Consider the following 18,928-nt stretch of genomic DNA (forward strand, 5'->3'; position numbering starts at 1 on the left):
GAGTCCTGACTGGCTTCATATGGAGTAGTTCTAAAGCATTGCCCTGGTGACTCTGTGACAGCCTTTTGGAATCCTGTTAGTGTTTACAATGTTACAGGTTACCTGTTGTCCCTCTGGACCCACTCCTCTAAGAGTTCCTGCACTATGAAATGCCCACATGGGCCTGTCCTACAGGAGTAGCTTGGTGGGTTTCCCAAACCCATTAGCTGGCCAGAGATAGTGGAGGGAGCCAAAACACAGTGGATCAAAGACATCACATATCACACCACCTTGTGTGTAGATATGGGCCACCCATGGTGAAGCCCTTTCTGTGCTTAAACTCTCTGAACTCTGTAAGGCTGGCCACCGGTCAACAGAATCCTCTACTAGTCCCACAGCTGTCTTGAGCCCAGAGTTGTTGAGTCATCACCCATGGATCCTTGTTGGCTGGTGGGACGAGTTCCTGGAATCTGTCATTCTGAAATCAAGACAGAGTGTCAGCAACACCTTTATCCACTCCTGGGGCATGCACTGCACGGAAAAGAGTATTAAGCTGCAAGCAGTGTAAAACGAAGGCCCTCACCAGCCTCATTATCTGAGCAGGGTTAGCCGACTGTCCATTTACAATATGGGCCACAGATTGGTTGTCACAACAGAAACCAACTTTTTTTGTTCTGAAAGTTTGCTCCCCAAACAGTGACTGCCACCAGTATAGGAAAAAACTCAAGGAAGGTAATGTCACCTGTAATACCCTGCACCACAGAGCTTTCTGGCCATCTCTGTGGAAAGCAATCCCCAAAACCTAAGCCTCCTGAGGCATCTGACTATCTACAGCTAGGTTTTGAGCCACCAGGCCGACCTCAATATTGAAACCCCATTAAACTCTTCCAGGAATATTTCCCACACTTCTAAGTCTTCTTTCATTCCCCTTGGGGTTTTTGCACTCCAGAGAAGGCCAACACCAGATGAGCACAAAATGCCCAACTGAGAGACACCAACCAGCGTTCGAAGTTTAGGAGCCCCAGGACCACCTGTAGTTCCCTCGGAGTAATTGTCTTTGCTCCTTTGAGAGCCCATATCAGTGCCCTAATCAATTCAAACTTGTCTGTAGGGAACCTAGAGACACCCAAACTGTCCAGTTAGATGCCCAGGTACATTACACTTTGGGTAGGGCCCTCTGTTTTTTCCTTGGCAGAGGGGACCCCAAGGTTCTCGACTAGGTTCTGAAATTCCTGAAGCATGTGCTCACTGTAGCCTGTCCATAACCCTCCTGCAAATCAGAAATCGTTGCGATAGTGCACTGCGTGAGGAAGGCCATTCTCACACACAACTGCCCCACTCCAGCCTGGAGCTGGATCTTTCAAAAGCAGCAAACGACACCGAACATCTCATGGGCATAGCTTTATCAAAACAGTACTGGCCCTCAAACTGAAACCTAAACAGGTTAAAGTCCCTGGGATACACTGGAAGCAACTGGAATGCAGAGCTGATGTCACATTCTTCCAACAGCGCTCCAGAGCCACACTCCTGAACCATGGCTACCCCAGCGTCACATAACGAATATCTCACTGAACACAGCTGGGGATCAATACAGTCTTTTACCTATGAGCCCCCTGGGTCAGACAGGTGATGGATCATCCTTTGTTCTCCCTTCACCTTCTTTAGTGCCACACTCAGGAGAGAAAGAAATCTGGCATTAGAATACACCAGAAGGGACCTCACCTGCCACTCTCCTTGCTGTCAACTCTGTGGTCATCTTTGCCCTAACTATATACTCAAAGCCTCCACCAGACTTCAAATTCTCTGGCCAGGAGGGGCACCTCATGCCTTTATAAGGGATTCAAAAACCTGCTGAAAATCCATTCCACAAATCAGCAGCATCTGTTTTCCTAGTTTAGTTCTACAACAAGTTCCATTACACCCATACCTTAACTGGAGGAGCCTTTCACATGGCTATTGCCTCTCCCATAACATCTCCTGAAGCACTGGGACCTTGCAAGACCCCCTTTCCTACTGCCCTGTTGGAACCACCTTTCCCCCCCTAACAGGACAGTGCACTATGCTAACCCTTGCACCTCCTACAGCAGTGTTTGTACCTGCCTTGGGAATTTAAACATTTCCCATCATTAAACACACAGCACACGTAGGCTTTTACATATGCATTTTGAAGCTGAGGTTTTGGCACTGGCAACCTGCTGTCCGTGAATGCCAGCTGGGAGGGGCGGTAAAGAGTCACAATCCAGCCAAAGGTCCTGTCTATTTTACCTCAGAGTAAATCAGGCTCTTCTGCCTAAATTCTCTAACATACCTTACCAAACCGCCCCCACATATATGGCATGAGTCCTCACTATTAAGTCCTGCTACTTAAACAAGGAAATTCACCTCTCGGGGCTCCTGTCACAAATTGTACAGGCATAAATGCAAAAGACTCTGCACCAGTTCTCAAGAATTTGAGGCATCTTCAGTCTGTGGGCTTTGTCCTTCCTCGTTTGTGCTTTTTATCCCCTTCCTCAGCTTGCTTTTCCCCCAAGGTCAATAAATCCACAAATTCCCCTTTCCAAATCTTTTCTTTAACCCCTTTAGTCAGATGATTCCCGAGTGGGCAATCTGATCCTGCATAAGCTGTCCTCTCTCCTGCCTGTGTTTCGTTACGAATGATGCCACGTGGCGAGACATGGGGGACCCCTCCCCCACAATCCTCACCCATCTTCCTTTGCATCCTGAGGAGGACGACAACTGCTGTTGCTGCAAGCTGGTGAGTATCCATTCCTCTGCTGGAAAGGAGCACAAACGGTTCCACATGGCCCCTGTGCAGGGCCAAATCCTGGGAGCTGGGGTATGCTGACCAATCAGCATCCCTCTCCCCCAGCAAGCCAATAGGTGCCAGAGACTCCCAGGGAGGAGCTACCGATTGTCCTTGGGAAGCATCTTCCTCCCTTGCCGCTCGGGCTGTCCTCTTTTCACTGCCGGCCTCATCAGTTTCTCTACTCATTGATGCAGGTGGGTGGCATTTGTGCTAGAAGCTTCTAGCATGTGGGCTCAACCTATGCAGGGGTTTCAGGATTCCAAAGATGCAATACCATGTAATCAAAGTCCTAACAAAAACAGTTACATGCCAACTGGCAATTTTTATTATTTAGCACACAAATACTGGGATCCTTCAAGGGTTATGGCATCTTGTTTTGAGAAGAGATAGTTAAAGGTGAGGTTGTGAGGGGGAAGTGTCACTCTCATACTCACACAAAGAATCTATTTGGAGGAGACCTGAAAGTGCTGGGGAGCAGTGGGGGAGGGGGAGGAGGAAAATGATGCAAAAAAGCAGGCTTTAAGAGATCACATCCACCATCTAAAGGCTGTATCCACAGAAACAGCAAGTGGAATCAGTGAAGTGAGGTCCAAATAGCAGCTCTGCAAATTTCATAGGATGCTTTATTTCCCACTTCCTATTATGACTGTTGACCTAATCATGTCAGCCCCAATGCCTGATGGAGAGTTTTTGCCTGCCTTTTATATCTCTCTGAGTCACAGCTACTCAGACTCACCTTGACACTGTAGTTTTAGATACTGTTGATAAACATCTGATTTTCTAAGTGCTTGGGTCCTTGCAAGTTAGATATCTGTTTGCTCTTTTTATATCTAATGATTACAGTTTGACATATTTTTCAGATAAGTTTGCTCTGGACATGAGGGATGTAAGATTAAAATCAGATGGAATGGCACTACTACTTGAGAAAGGAATTCCAAAGCTGTACAAAGGAGGATATTTAATGGACAGTGCCTGCCTGAAGGGTCACTGAGCCATAGATGCAATCTTCCCAAGAAAAGTTAAAAAAAAAAAAACACCCAAATACATATTCAATAAAGGTTCAAAAAGGGGATTCTATTACACTCCTGATTTATATTGCACAGAGCAGCAGGATACAATACTGCAAGGTGAATTTTGTAAAGATGTGGTGCTGTGTTGTCCATTTCTGATGAGAAATGAGGGATCTTTCTTCAGTAATTATCAGGTGTCACTGAAAATCTGAAGCACTTCTTCCCCCCACCCCCTGAGATATCTAACTGATACACCATCAAGCAGCTCACTGGGCTAGCCCGAGACATATCTAAATATGCACAGAGTCCATCATAATGATGAGGTGTTTTATATATTTATCTTTCATGAAAGACAATTGCATTGCAGCCTCACTGCTTTGCAAACTCCAGGCCTGATGCACTAGTTGATTAACTAGCAAAAAGCCCTAATTAAAACTGAATTCATTAACATATCTCATTCGTTTAATTCTTAACTTTACATCCGTTATTACCAGGAAAGACTAAGTAACAAAACACCTCCCAGTTTCATCAGCTCAAGTTACCCAAGAGGAAAAACAGCAATGAAAATACATTTTAATATTAAAAAGTTTTCATTTGGGCTCATTTAAAAGGGTTTTATCTTCATTTGTTTTAAGATCAAAGACAACAAATTCTGGTTCAAGAAAATTAATGTTAGAACATTTTCAGAGTTCATGTTTTTTAATAGCTAAATGCTTGTGGAGAGAAACTAAAGGAAGCTCTATCTTGCCACCAGATGGCAATAAAAGATGGGTGTATGTGTAGCAAGTTTTACTTCAAAAAACTTGAAATTAAATTACCTTTCCTTATTGATCTAAAAAAATATCTGATCAGTTTGATGAGACTCAAAGCTTTTTACTCTGAAGATGTCCCTTGTCGGTCTTCCATTTTGGAATTATTAGCATGCATAACTATTACTGAAATAGGCAGCAGGTTTAAAAATAAATATGAGGAAGTACTTCACACAACACACAATTAACCTTTGGAACTCCTTGCCATGAAATATTGTAAAGGCCAAAAATATAACTGGGGGTCAAAAAAAAATTACATAAGTTCAAGGAGGATAGGTCCATCAATGTCCGTTAGTCAAGATAATCAGTGACACAATCTCATACTCCAGGTGTCATAAACCTTCAACTGCCACAAGCCGAGACTGAAAAAACACATTTTATTCAAATATAGCCTAAATGCAAGTTTAGAAGATTGTAGGCTGTATCTACAGAATGGGGGACTGTGTCCTGGAAAGCAGCAACTCTGGAATGGATTTAGGATTTATAGTGGACAAGCAACTCAATATGAATTTCCAGCATGATACTTTGGCAAACAGGACCTATGTGATCCTTGGATATATAAACAGGTGAGTGGGGAGTAGGAAGGTGATTTTACTTCTGTATACAGCATTGGTAAGACCAATACTAGAATACTACAATGTCCATAACATGTCATCCATATTTTTAAAAGGATGTTGAACAACTGGAGAGAGTGCAGAAAAGAGCCATAAAAGTTATTCAAGAGCTAGTGAAAATGCCTTATAGCAAGAGACTTAAGGAGCTCAATTGTCTGGTTTATCAAAAAGATGGAAGATGACTTACTTATGGTGTAATTACCTTCACAGGGAAAAAAATACCAAGTACTAAAGGACTCTTCAGTGTAATGAAGAAAAGTGTAACAAGAGTCAATGGCTAGAAATGAAAGACAATTTTTTAAACAGTGAAAATGATTAACCACTGGAACAAGCTACCAAGAGAAGTGGTGGTTTATCCATTATTGGAGTCTTCAGATCACGACTGGATGTCTCTCTGGAAGAGATGCTTTAGTCAAACTCAAGTTATTGGCCTCAATACAGGGGTAACTGGGTGAAAGTCTGTGGCCTGTGTCATATGGGTGTTGTCAAAATAAATGATCTAAAGATCACTTGTAGTCTTAAAATCTATTTATGAATGAATGTGTTTTCACACTGGTGCAAACAAAGCACAGCAACAGAGAAAACAGAGTAAAGAATTTTTATCTAAAATCCTTATAAATGAAAACAAAAATATACACTGCATATCTATTTCAACCCCCAAAAATCTGCATTTTTTCAAAATTTATGGTGGCACGTGAACTTGAACAGTGATTTGCCTTTTATTTAGCACTTTAACAGAACTGGAATGAATTAGAATATTGTGCTCATAGCTCTTTAAATCACAAGAAAAAAAATGTAGTTTATAATTTTAAAGATGTGATCTATGGCAAATAACCAGTCATTGTTACTTTAGAATCTTGAATGGAAATGGGTTTTGAGGATTTTCCTATTTGGGTAAAGGTTAATCTTTAAGACTGCATCTATTAAATTGGAAAAAATGATTTTTTCCAAGCTAAAACATTTTAGTCTCCTAGGTTAAATAAGGATTATCAGCAGAACAAATGCAAATGAGTTTAATAGAAGATCAGTAACAACCTGAAGCTACGTGTGGGGTTTTGTTTTGTTTTTTTTTCTTCTTGTTGTATGCACAACACACAGTATAGCCCCATGAAACCCATGTAATTAGGTAGGATTATCCCAATTTTACAAAAAAGAGGAAAACTAAGACAAAAATAAATAAAGTGATTTCCCTAAGATTTCCCAAAAAGTCTGTGGCAGATCCAGGAAGAGAACCTAATTCTCATGACACTTAGTCCTGTGCCTTAGCCACAGACCCATCCTGCCTCCCCGATGCGTAATCAGCTGCGACATTTTAAAAATATTTATATACTTTCCATAAAAACAATATTTGATCTCATTCATTTCTTAACCAGACCAGACACCTGGCATTAAAAGACTTCCAAGCTGCAGATCTCATTATAGGTGCTGAAACTAGGGGTGCTACCACACCCCCTGGCTTGAAGTAGTAACAACAATCCAAATACATGGTTTCCTCCTTCAGCACCCCCACTATAAAAATTGTTACAGCACCACTGTATCTCATGGAAAATTTTAAAAGTTGTCTTTCTAAAATTATATCATGTAGAAGGTCCTGTATTTCACTTCTCATACTTGGAATGCTTAAATTCAAACACATTTGTTTCCTAGCCACTAGAAAGCTGCATGTACATGACAGGACAAAAATCAAAGAGAAAACTAGCAGCTCACTAACCCTTCCTTCAAAAACTATAGCTACAAAACACTTCAGGGGTCAGCAGGCTCAAGGACACAGATCTGGTTCAGAGGTTCAAAGAAACTGGCAGAAGGACAAGAAACCAATTCTATATGTAAGTGATGGGCCTAAAATGGAACACCAGATATGCAGCTATGGAGTGGGGAGGGAGGGAAAATAGCAGACCACTAAACCAAAAGGGTGCCCGATGATCTTAGCCTGAGATCATGCTAAGTGTTGAGACTTCATTACCTAAGTCCTGCTTTGAGCAGGGGGTTGGACTAAATGATCTCCTGAGGTCCCTTTCAACCCTGATATTCTATGATTCTATGATACAGAAGAGATAGGCTCTTTAAGAGCACAAGCAAAGGGAAAGAATGCAGATCTCTTCCTGGAAGGAGACCAGGAACAGAAAAGTACATGAGACAGGCATTCTATGAGATCAAGGGCATCCATATGAGGGCTATGGTAGCTGCTGAAATACCAGGGCAATTTGGCATTAAAAGCAGACAAAGTCAGTTTTAAGGAGAGTAATTCTCCACATCTGGACACCATAGTTTAGAACAGCAGTTCTCAAACTTCATTGCACCATGATCCTCTTCTGACAACAAAAATTACTACATGACCCCAGGAAGGGGGACCAAAGCCCAAGCCTGCCCAAGCCCTGCTGCCCTGGGCAGGGAGGCCAAAGCTGCTCCAGGGCTTCTGCCCTGGGTGGGGGGAATGTAACATTAGTCCCCCTTCCCAGGGCTGAAGACCTCAGGATTCAGCTTCAGTCCTGAGCGGTGGGGCTTGGGCTTTGGTTTCAGCCCCGGGCACTGGTGCTCAGGCTTTGGCTTTGGCTCTAGGCCCCAGCAAGTCTAACACCAGCCTTGATGACCCCATTTTTGAGAACCCCTGTAAGAAGGGGGGCTTCTTTCACCCAACTGACCAACTGCTAGGCAAACGGATTTCCCTGCAAGGCAGCTGATCTCCACAGCAAGGCTTCTCTTTACATAGAGAAATGGGGGATTGGATTCATCCCACATATACATATTCTGAGGGATGAGGATAAGCCACCACCAATATATTGTCTGCCCTGAAGAAACATGGAGCTCTCGGTCTAGCAGCTTCTGAAAGCTAAAAGCATCCTCTTCACGGCCCTGAGTTCTAACACATTTGTGTGAATTATATACTCTAGAGAAAACCATTTCATTCTAGGAACATTCTAGATCATTCTGCACCCTAAACTATCCAAAGACTGCCATCTGTGGTCATTATAAATCAGTGTGTGGGGTCTAATAGATACTTTTTTAGAAGTATTGGAGCAGAGCTTTGGCAAAAGCAACAGGAGACCAGACCCTGGATAGCACACCATTGCTTGGACCAAAATACAAGGACCTGTCCTGTGAAAAAGACAATGCCCCATCTGTTTTGAGCTGACCAGAACCACAGAAGAATAGGCAGAAAGGGCCAAATGCACAGGTGATAAAGGAGGAACTGGAACAGTTAGTAACCAACCCTCCATCCACACCAAGACTTCCTCACGACACTACAGAACCCAACAAGTACACAGCAATGAAGGAAATTAAAACAATAGACCTAGTGGCAAGGCACTCAGCCCTGACAAACTTGAAAGCTAAGCTCCCAAGGGTCCCTGGCATAGAAAACATTCCTGATATTCAGGAACTGCTCAATGCCAGAGCTGTCCTGGCCCTGGGTCAGTCACAGTATCAGATATTTTCATGGTACCATTTGTGCCTCGTCTTTCTAGGCTCTGAAGAGCCATCACTGCATCTGGGAGCAGAAGTCTCGAAGAGACAAAGGTTTCTGTAATGGACGAACAGGGGTAGCAATACAAAACCACCAAGTTTCTGCTCAATCTATGTGGCAGTCAGAAAGAACTGTCCCTGTGCTCCAACAAGTAGGATGTATACACAGCCCAATGGACACTTACCCAGAAACTTCTGAGCTTGTGCGCTGAAGTGCACACACCTAGGGTTGTGAGTTCAATCCTTGAGGGGGCCATTTAGGGATCTGGGGCAAAAATTGGGGATTGTGCCTGCTTTGAGCAGGGGGTTGGACTAGATGATCTCCTGAGGTCCCTTCCAACCCTGATATTCTATGATTAAGTACATCATCCAGTGTAGGGACCAGTGCAGGGATCAGTGCAGGCAATGCTCAAAAAAGCCTGTAATAATGGTGGCCACCATAATACATATCAAAGTATTCACCACTAAATATAAAAAGTCTCACACTCAGTACTATGAGATTACCTGTATTTGTTTTCACCTCACTAACAGCTTCCAAAGATAGGACACAAAAGCATTGTTCAGCATGCATTCATAATGTAGTAAGGGGGCCCTATTCTCCCATTTTCATTAAGAATAATGGTAACCAACGCTAAGTAAAGAGAAGGTTGTCTCATTCTGCTGACTACAGAACAAAGGCTGTGCATATCCATTTGGTACAACTTTTAAGCAATGCTTGAAAAGGGCAATGCACTTTACTTAAAACATGAGCTGTTGACTTGGCTTGAGAGTAATGTGTTTGACCTTATCTATAGTCTCTCAAGAGTCCATATGCTATACATGCAATGAATATTAAAATCTCTCTTGTGGCCAGCACAGAGCATTTGATGGGTCTCTGGATGTTTACAAGATGTCACTGTTTTGGAGAAGCTGGCGTAGTATAGAATATATTTACAAATGCAGCACACTGTTTGCAACTATAGTTCAAAATCAGCTGGGCAGCCCTCATAAATACAATACGAGTCTCATAAATCAGAACAATTCTAGCAGAACTTTCCTTTCAATTACAAGATCACCCATGACATCCAGATTTTTACTTCTCCTGACAAACCACCACCAGATATTGCTGACATCATCAGACTTGGTCAAGAGAAAGTGCCAGCTGCTTAAGGAAAGGAGTACTTGTGGCACCTCAGAGACTAACTTGTGGCACCTCAGAGACTAACAAATTTATTAGAGCATAAGCTTTCGTGAGCTACAGCTCACGAAAGCTTATGCTCTAATAAATTTATTAGTCTCTAAGGTGCCACAAGTACTCCTTTTCTTTTTGCGAATACAGACTAACACGGCTGCTACTCTGAAAGCTGCTTAAGGGCTCTCATGTCACTCACAATGTTTAATGCAAGGCTTTTTCTTCATACCTGGGGCTGTAAGAGAATACAGGAGCTATACAACTATGGGAGTACTAGGGGCATAAGATGTGATATATGAGCAATACTTAAACTAACCTCTGTTCCCACCATAAAACTATCAATCTGACTAAACAGCAAGACCACAATAGATCACTACAATATATCCAGGTAATTGCCAACACTGCTTTTAAAAGATGAAGCATAGAAAAAACCCACTTAAAAGTAAATCTTCCACTGGCTATATATCGTTTCATTATTGAAGTATTTCATTTTAAAACACCTAGCCCATTGCCTTTCAAGCCGACACACAAGATCCATCCCATCCCACACAAACGCCAGACCATCCTATACCAATGGCTAGGACACCCCTCAGTGGCCAAATCCTCCTGTACCCTTCCATAACATGTCCCCAGGTGCCAAAGTTTGCAAGCAGCTCTAATGTGCAACAACACCTGAGTTGCCAAACCCTCAACCTCTTTTGCCATCTGCCCCAGTCCAATACCATCCCTAGCCCTTAGTGCCATCTACCAACCCTTCAACCCTGAGAAGCCTGCCGACTTCAAAACTCAGTAGGAGTTGCTAATATCCTCTTACACTCACACATGGAGTCTCCTTCCCCTTGACAATATTGAGAAAGGTTTCCCTCACCTGTGACCCAGCTGGCAAGGGAGTTACAAGAATATCCTGATACTAGTATGTACATTCTGTTTCACCAAAGAATCCCATGTGAGGTCTTAAATGAAAGCCAGGGTCACAATGGCCATTAATGTCATTGCTGAAATGTATGAACAGATACTGTGTAATGAATTTTCTATGAAAATATGTTCTTAGATTCTGTGTTACAGCAGAAATAGAGAAACATGTTTCCTGTCAAATAAAAGATGTTTAGTTGCCAGTATCTCTGTTGGCATGTCAATTAAGTGTTGTAATCTAAGACAATGGAGGCACATTTGCATACAGTCAGAGAGCTATGAAGTCAACCAGGAAGAGCACACAATGAGGGAAGAGAACCTTATCTTGCAATAGACTTGAAACGTTGGCTGGACTATGTACATGGGGAACAAAGACATCCCACCATTCTGCACCTAGGAAGAAAACTGGCAGCATGTTTACGTTCATGAAAACAGAATCTCAACCAACCTGGGTTTAAAATGTTGCAAAGGACTCTGGGGGTAAGAAACTACTTTAGACAAAAGATTAGCCTGTTAATTTAAGTTTAGCCTCTAGAGAGCATGTTCTGATTTTGTTTTATATCTAACCTGTTTCAGTTATGTTTACTCACTGTCTCTTGAATTTTTGACAATCAACTTACTGTAGTTTTCCCTGTAAATATATCTCAACGCTGTGGTATTAAGCTAGGTGATGATCCTGAGTTGAATCATACAAGCTGGTGTGTATGCTGTTCCCTTGGGGACAGCAGATGTGGTATTTCTGTAAGTGTTCAGTGGATAAGGGACTGGACACTACAGGGGATACTTTGAAGGGGGTCAGGACTGGGATGCACCTACTGTTAACCTGCAAGACAAAGTAAGGGCTTGCAGACTGCTTGAGTGGCTAACAGACTGGTGGTGTAAGGGAAACTAACACCCAGATAAACACAAGCAAGTCTCCAAGGGACTGTGCGGGATAACAAGGGGACTCCCAGTCCTGAGTATCCCAAGAACTATGGCACCATCCCATTGTAGTTTTTTCTTCTTTAAAGTGTATTCCACTTTAATAGAAAAGAAGCCAGGAAAGATTCTAGGATTACAGGTTGGAGAGTCTCTTCATGGTACTGGGGAAACTGTTGTACTAGTCTATCTTTAATTATATTTCCCAACAGTCAGGTAAGTATAAACTGGATAACACCAGTCCTGCACAGCTCCTGTCAGAGAAAATGGTGCTTCTCTAACCGGCTACAGCTGTGAGTTCTTTATTTTTTAAATTGAGGAAATAGATAAAGGTGACCCAGGGGATCCAATTTACTTGAAGTTTCTTAAAAAAGAAAAAAAAAGCGAAAAAGGAGCAAAGTTTCATTGTATAACAATGAACAATTAATCAATAGGCCAGCATTTCCCAAAAGGCAGGGGCATGCCCCACTCAGGAAATATGAAGGATTGGCTAGGGAGCACAGGTAGATCCCTCAATTTTTCTCTAAAGCATGCTGCGCTGGCCTCCACCCAAGCATCCTGCACATGGCCCATTTTCTCCATCTCTTTTCAGCTACCAGATACTGTAGCTAGTTGTCCTATAGCACAAGTGGTAGAAGTCTGCTGCAGAGCTGAACATTCGTGGCTCAACCCCTGCTGAGGATTATGGTAGGGATGATATAATTGCGCAATCGTATTTGTTTACATTTTCCTTTCTGTAAATTGGGGATAATAAAATCACTCAATACCCCAACGGTGTGATGCAGATAAACTCATCAACGTTTATGAAGCACACCACTGAGGAACTTAATTTTGCACTCAGCACAAACTACACAATGAACAAGAGCGATAAAAAGAAATTTTGAATAATAACCCATTCACTGAATGAAGCAGGGATCCTGTGGAAAGGTAGTATCTGATCAAGCAATTCAAGACTCTGTAATAATGCATTCACACAAGCGAACTAAGTTAAGGTTGCATCAACTTTAATTCTGGCATTTCTTAACTTCTGAGTGCTTGCCTTTGCCACCTGAACACTCTTAATGTAGTTTTTGTTTTTATTTACCATATTTTAGCAATTTATAGCTTAAGTCAAGAGCAAGAGAGTGAAGTTTACTGAACACACTGTGTTTTGGCTATTAAAAACCAAGGGGATTATGAGAAATTCCAGATGATTTCAAACACAGTGGGAGATTGGAAAGCACAATGGCAGATGAAAGTCCATTTAGATAAGCATAAATTAACGAATGCTGACAAATATGGTCAGTTTTGCATACACAATACTGTGTCCAAACTAAAGTATAATTTTAGGTCAGATAATTTTTTTGATTCAGGAAATTCTATTACTGCCAACTTTGCCCTTCTCCAGAAATTTCCACAACTCATGACATGGAAAAGTTACCAGAGAAAACAGGCTGTTTGCAAACACCACTGACTGCCCTGGAGAGCAAAACTGAAGTCCCTGTATGTCCATTTTGGTTATATTTTATTTTGTTAAACCTAATTTTATGGGTTACTGAGAACAAACATATCTAATCTAACATTTAAAGATAATTCTTTTTCTCTAAAATAACTAATACATATTACTTTTTTTTCCTACCTTTTCACATTTAGCCATTAAAAGCAACCACTAGCTACTTGGAAATATGTCATGCTCTTAAGTTTAGCCAAAATTATTACAGACTATGGCCCAGATGGGACCATGAGCTCAATGGGACCATGCATGTGTGTGTTTGCAGTTTTGGGACCTTTTTTGCCCATAGCAAACTCTGCTTTGAATAGTCTGTTTCGAACTCAAAAGACTGGTGTAAACCCTCATACTGACAGGCTTATAACACTTAAAAAAACATTCAAGTAAAAATACTTTGATGCTGAACTATACAAGAGGGATATACATCAGGTAAATTACCTGTTTTGGCAGTGACAAGCTGTAGAACCAATGGTCGCCTTGTTACAATTCCAGATCCTCGAGGAAGGAAATCCCTACAAGAAAAATCAGAATGTAAATAAGGGTCACATAGGATCACAACTGAGAAAGTCGGACAATGGAATTTTTACCAATATGGATCATTCTTTTTACAAAAAACAAACAAAAAAAGATGCTAAACTATTGTTACATTCACAGCAGGCACACAGAGAAGTTAGATTAAAAATTAAATACTCTTTCTGGAATGTTGCAACATAACATTGACTTTATTTCTTAGAATCAAGAACCCCAACACAAAAGAGCCAAAACCAGACAGACATAGAGCAGACAGCTTCCTAAAGCAGAGCAGCACAGCTCACCACCACCTTGCTCTAGGCTGGCTCTTTGCAGACTGACTGCTTTATGCCCAGATCACATACTTCCCTACAGAGCCCAATAGCCTGCAAGCAGGACCATGAAGCCCCTTAAAAATCTGATAGGGATAGCTTGTAATTTGAACACAGTTTTCAGTATACCACAACTTTCACTTTAAAAAAAAAAACCTACCCCTTAATGAACAGAAAGCCTGGACATCTTTAAACCTTCTCAATTGCAGCGGAGACATGCAAGAAGAAAGTGCCCATTAAAGTGCCAGACACATTGGCACTCTCAAGGTTTAGCTGGCACAATGATTTTTCAACTCAGCAAGAGGAGTCCCTCTTAAGAAGGGAAAAGAATGGCACCGAAGAGGTTCTTTTGCCTTAAACTGGCAGGAGCAGCCTTACTGTGCCAAGTCCACCTCATGTGGTATCCTCTTGATGTACCAACAAACGTTTCCATGTGCAACAATATACAGAGTAAAAAGAAAAGGAGTACTTGTGGCACCTTAGAGACTAACAAATTTACTTGAGCATAAGCTTTTGTGAGCTATAGCATGCATCCGATGAAGTAAGCTGTAGCTCACAAAAGCTTATGATCAGATAAATTTGTTAATCTCTAAGGCGCCACAAGTAGTTCTTTTCTTTTTGCATACACAGACTAACACGGCTGCTACTTTGAAACCTGTCAATATACATAGTACTGATTCCTTACAAGTTAAGAGTCCCTCCTGTGGCTTATTGTAGCAATACTATGCTCATAACTGAGACAGCATTCATTTTACATCCCTGCAGTTAGGATCTCTGGGAAATGCTGATCTGAAGTATCACTTTGGCATCGGAGTTAGAATCCACCGAAACGAATGGGGTAGGTCACATCTCAGTGTTAGTGTTTCAGGCTCTCTGCAAACACAGCCCAAGATTGCTGTATCATTTGCACTCGGGACACATTCTGAAGGCTTTTCCCTTATCTGATAGCATTTACTTGTTGTGATAGGCCCTAAATTTTTTTTTATTTTTAAATTAAAGTTGTGACTTCTAAGAACAATTAAACAGCCCGTTGGCAGCTCCATTACACCTCTCTGGCTAGTCCCTCACACTCTACCTCTGGGAAATGCTTGCATAAACAAAGATAATATCCATCTCTAGTTAAAATGCAAGTACTGGAGACCCATCTTCATGGTGTATGCCTATTAGAATAGGTTGTGCAAATGAATGCCTGCACACTCAAATAAAAAGACACCACATTCAAAAAACACCAGTTCATTGGATTTCCTAGCCAAATGTGTACCCTGCAGGCAAAAGCAGAGAGTCAACTAGATGTTTAATTTTCCCTTCATTTAATAAAAAACAGAGTAATTCAATACAAATGCAGCCATAGGCGCCAACTCCATGGATGCTCTGGGGCTGGAGCACCCAAGGAAAAAAATTAGTGGGTGATCTGCACCCACCGGCAGTCAAGCTCCCCTCAACCCCCTCTGCCCCACCTTCTCCTCCCATGAGCGCCTCACATCCCCGCTCCTCTGCCTACTGCCCAACTGCCGCCAAACAGCTGTTTGGCAGCTTTAGCACACTCCGGGAGGGAGGGTGAGGAGCGGGAATGTGGCAATCTCAGGGGAGGAAGTGGGAAGAGGCGGGGCCAGGGTGAGGATTTGGGGAAGGAGTTGGAATGGGGGCATGGCAAGGGTGGGAAGAGGTGGAGTGGGGTGGGATCTGGGGGCAAAGAGGGGTGAAGCACCCATGGGAAAGAGGGGAAGTCGGTGCCTATGAATGCAGCACATTACTCAAGAAAGCTTATGCTCAAATAAATTTGTTAGTCTCTAAGGTGCCACAAGTAGTCCTTTTCCTTTTTGTGAATACAGACTAACACGACTGCTATTCTGAAACCTATTAATACATTGATATCGCTGATCTTTTAAAAGCTGCAGTGATGAGTTATACAATACCTTAGACAATAACTGTTTACAAAAATCAGTGTAGCTCAACAGCTTGTCTCAAGGTGACAGACACTGATCTAAGTAAATATGTTCTAGTGCAGTGGTTCTCAACTGGGAGTCCGGGGCCCCTTGGGAGGCTGTGAGCTGGTCTCAGGGGGTCCACCAAGCATGGCGGGTGTTAGACTTGCCAGGACCCAGGGCTGAAAGCTGAAACCCCATGATGCAGGATTGCAGCCCGGGGCCCTGAGTTCTAGCAGCTAAGGCTGAAGCCTGAGCAACTTAATTTTGCGGTGCCCCTTGTGGCGTGGGTCCCAGGGTAACTGCCCTGCTTCCTACCCCTTCATGCCAGCCATAGCTTTTATATGGAGAAAAACAATTATTGTGGTACAAGTGGGCCATGGAGTTTTTAAAGCATGTTGGAGGGGCCTCAGAAAGAAAAAGGTTGAGAACGCCTGTTCTAATTGGCTCAAAGACCTTGTGCTTTGTAAGACTCTAATATCCAGTTTCATATCCATCAGAAAATAGTATCTTTATATGCCTTTTTTTCCTCTGCTTCTCAAAAGAGGTGCTACAAAAAGAAAATTGGATTTCCAGATAAGGTTCTGTATGTGTCTAACTTGTGACATACTCTCTCTCACTTTTGGGGAAGGGCAATAGCAAGGTATCGTATTCAGATTTCTGTGAAAGAATGTGTGACACTTTGGGATAAAGTCTGCAAAAGTCCAAAATCTAAAAGGAAGATGCAGTACAGCTCTTTCCACAGAGAGGTCTACTAATTTGGACACCCATCTGGTTGAATTGTTACTAAAAAAATGGTCCCTTTACAGAAAGGAAATACCACAGGATTGAATCAAAATTCAACAGGCTCCTCTGGTAAAGCCTAAAGGAAGCTAGTCCTCAGTTTCTAGATGGCACATCAATAGATTTGAAGATAGTGATTCCCTGAAACTTTTGATCAGTATGTGAAGCTATGCTGTAGTTTGGCATAAGTAAAAGAATGGGGTTGAGAGAAGACATCTGACCACTTAGAGTGGAAGTAGCTAGGCCTGGTTGCAGGCCATCCTAAAGAAAATGCACTAAGAACTTTATTCTTTGGTAATTGTTTGTTGTAGTCTTCTCTTCTCTCATCATATGCAGAGATAGCATTTTCACGTAGTATTATCACTCCACCTATCAGAAAAACAGGATTTAATATCATCTCACAGAACAAGGAGAAAATACAATCTCCAAGCAAGAGAAAAATCTTAGAATAGAAGGGGAGAGGACTACACACCAAAAGAATTACCTCTATCATCCTCTGTACAGTGTGTAGGCAGTGTACATAGCAAGCATTGGTATCCCAGAGAGGAGCTTGAAGCACCAACCAGACAAACACAGATTCTAAGGACAGAAAGGACCATTGTGATAATCCGGTCTGACCTCCTGTATAGCACAGGCCATAGGTAGAAATGGCAGGCTATTGAGACTGGGTCTCCCAAGTCCCAGGCTAGCCCCCTAACCACTGAACCTCTCCATACAGTGAAAGATCAGCATAGCTCCCCAGAACATGCTGAAAATTAGGTGGCAACAGTGTAAAACAGATAACACACCTCAGCCCAGACCTGTATGCTGTGGTAAAGTGGTGATGTAGCAGAATTGGAAGTCATCCTCACAACCACAAGAAAGACACTTAACAAGTTTAGGATTTAAGCTTCTTGGCTTCATAACAGGACAACAAAATATAATGCTAATGTCTTTCCCCTACTGCAGCCTTCAAAACAAGTAGTTCTTTGGACTTCCAAATGTTGTGTGAATGAAAGAGATACAACTTCAGAGTTCTTTTTACATCAAGGGAAAGGAATTTTCTTTGTTGCTAAGTAAACATTTCTCAGTAAAATAATGAGTATGTTCATGTGACATTCTGAATTAAACTTTAGGAACAAAAATTCTAAGGGAAGGCAAATTCACCACCTGACAAGGAAAGAACTATGAATATGGTGGGGAAGATAGATGCTCAGGGACTTCTGTTCTTGCCATGCTCTTGTAGCAGATATAGATTAACTACAACGCTTACTTCTGAGTAGGGTAGGGTGACCAGATGTCTCAATTTTATAGGGTCAGTCCTGATATTTGGGGCTTTTTATTACATAGGCACCTACTACCTCCCACCCCATCCTGATTTTTCACATTTGCTATCTGGTAACCCTACTTCTGAGCAAGATACTCTCCAGATGTGCTCATAAGAAGTTCATTTAATGCGCTGCCAGTGGGGCTGACGTTAATTTAAATAAGGTATTTTACACAGTGCCACCTCGTGGCTGAACAATATAATATGATGTAGCATTCCATTAGATCTTCCCCTTTAGGTTCTACATTCCTACCATTCATAAAACTTACATACTGAACTTCAAAGATAGCCTGATGGTGTATCAGTCTGCTAAGTGTTTCTGAATCATACTGGTTTTCTAATTACACAACCCAAACGCATAACAACTTGGTCATCTTTTCCAATTTAACTAGTAATTCCCCATAAGGCGTTTAATACCGTGCCACATGGGGAATTATTAGTTAAATTGGAAAAGATGGGGCTCAATATGAAAATTGAAAGGTGGATAAGAAATTGGTTAAAGGGAAGACTACAACGGGTCCTACTGAAAGGTGAACTGTCAGGCTGGAGGGAGTTCCAGTGGAGTTCCTCAATGATCAGTTTTGGGACCAATCTTATTTAATCTTTTTATTACTGACCTCGGCACAAAAAGTGGGAGTGTGCTAATAAAGTTTGCGGATGATACAAAGCTGGGAGGAATTGCCAATTTAGAAAAGGACCAGGATACCATACAGGAGGATCTGGATGACCTTGTAAACTGGAGTAATAGTAATAGGATGAAATTTAATAGTGAGAAGTGTAAGGTTATGCATTTAGGGATTAACAACAAGAATTTAGTTATAAACTGGGGACGCAATTAGAAGTAATGGAGGAGGACGACAACCTTAGAGTATTGGTTGATAATAGGATGATTATGAGCTGCC

The 18,928-nt window shown here is 41.9% G+C and overlaps 1 protein-coding gene across 12 annotated transcripts in view; it reads right to left on the reverse strand.

Annotated features, from left to right (window-relative positions):
* Positions 1-18,928, reverse strand: part of DNM3 (dynamin 3) — a 307,097-nt gene that overhangs the window by 250,584 nt on the left and 37,585 nt on the right. For all 12 annotated transcript variants that reach the window (XR_006273647.1, XR_005294437.2, XM_038413439.2 and 9 more), the window contains exon 2: positions 13,609-13,682. Coding sequence is in view for 10 of the 12 variants with exons in the window: in XM_038413439.2 (XP_038269367.1) it covers positions 13,609-13,682 (74 nt within the window). In the remaining 2 variants the exon portion in view is untranslated. The remainder of the gene's footprint in view (positions 1-13,608; positions 13,683-18,928) is intronic.

The sequence above is a fragment of the Dermochelys coriacea genome, chromosome 8 (assembly GCF_009764565.3).
Source record: "Dermochelys coriacea isolate rDerCor1 chromosome 8, rDerCor1.pri.v4, whole genome shotgun sequence".
NCBI classification, from domain to species: domain Eukaryota; kingdom Metazoa; phylum Chordata; order Testudines; family Dermochelyidae; genus Dermochelys; species Dermochelys coriacea.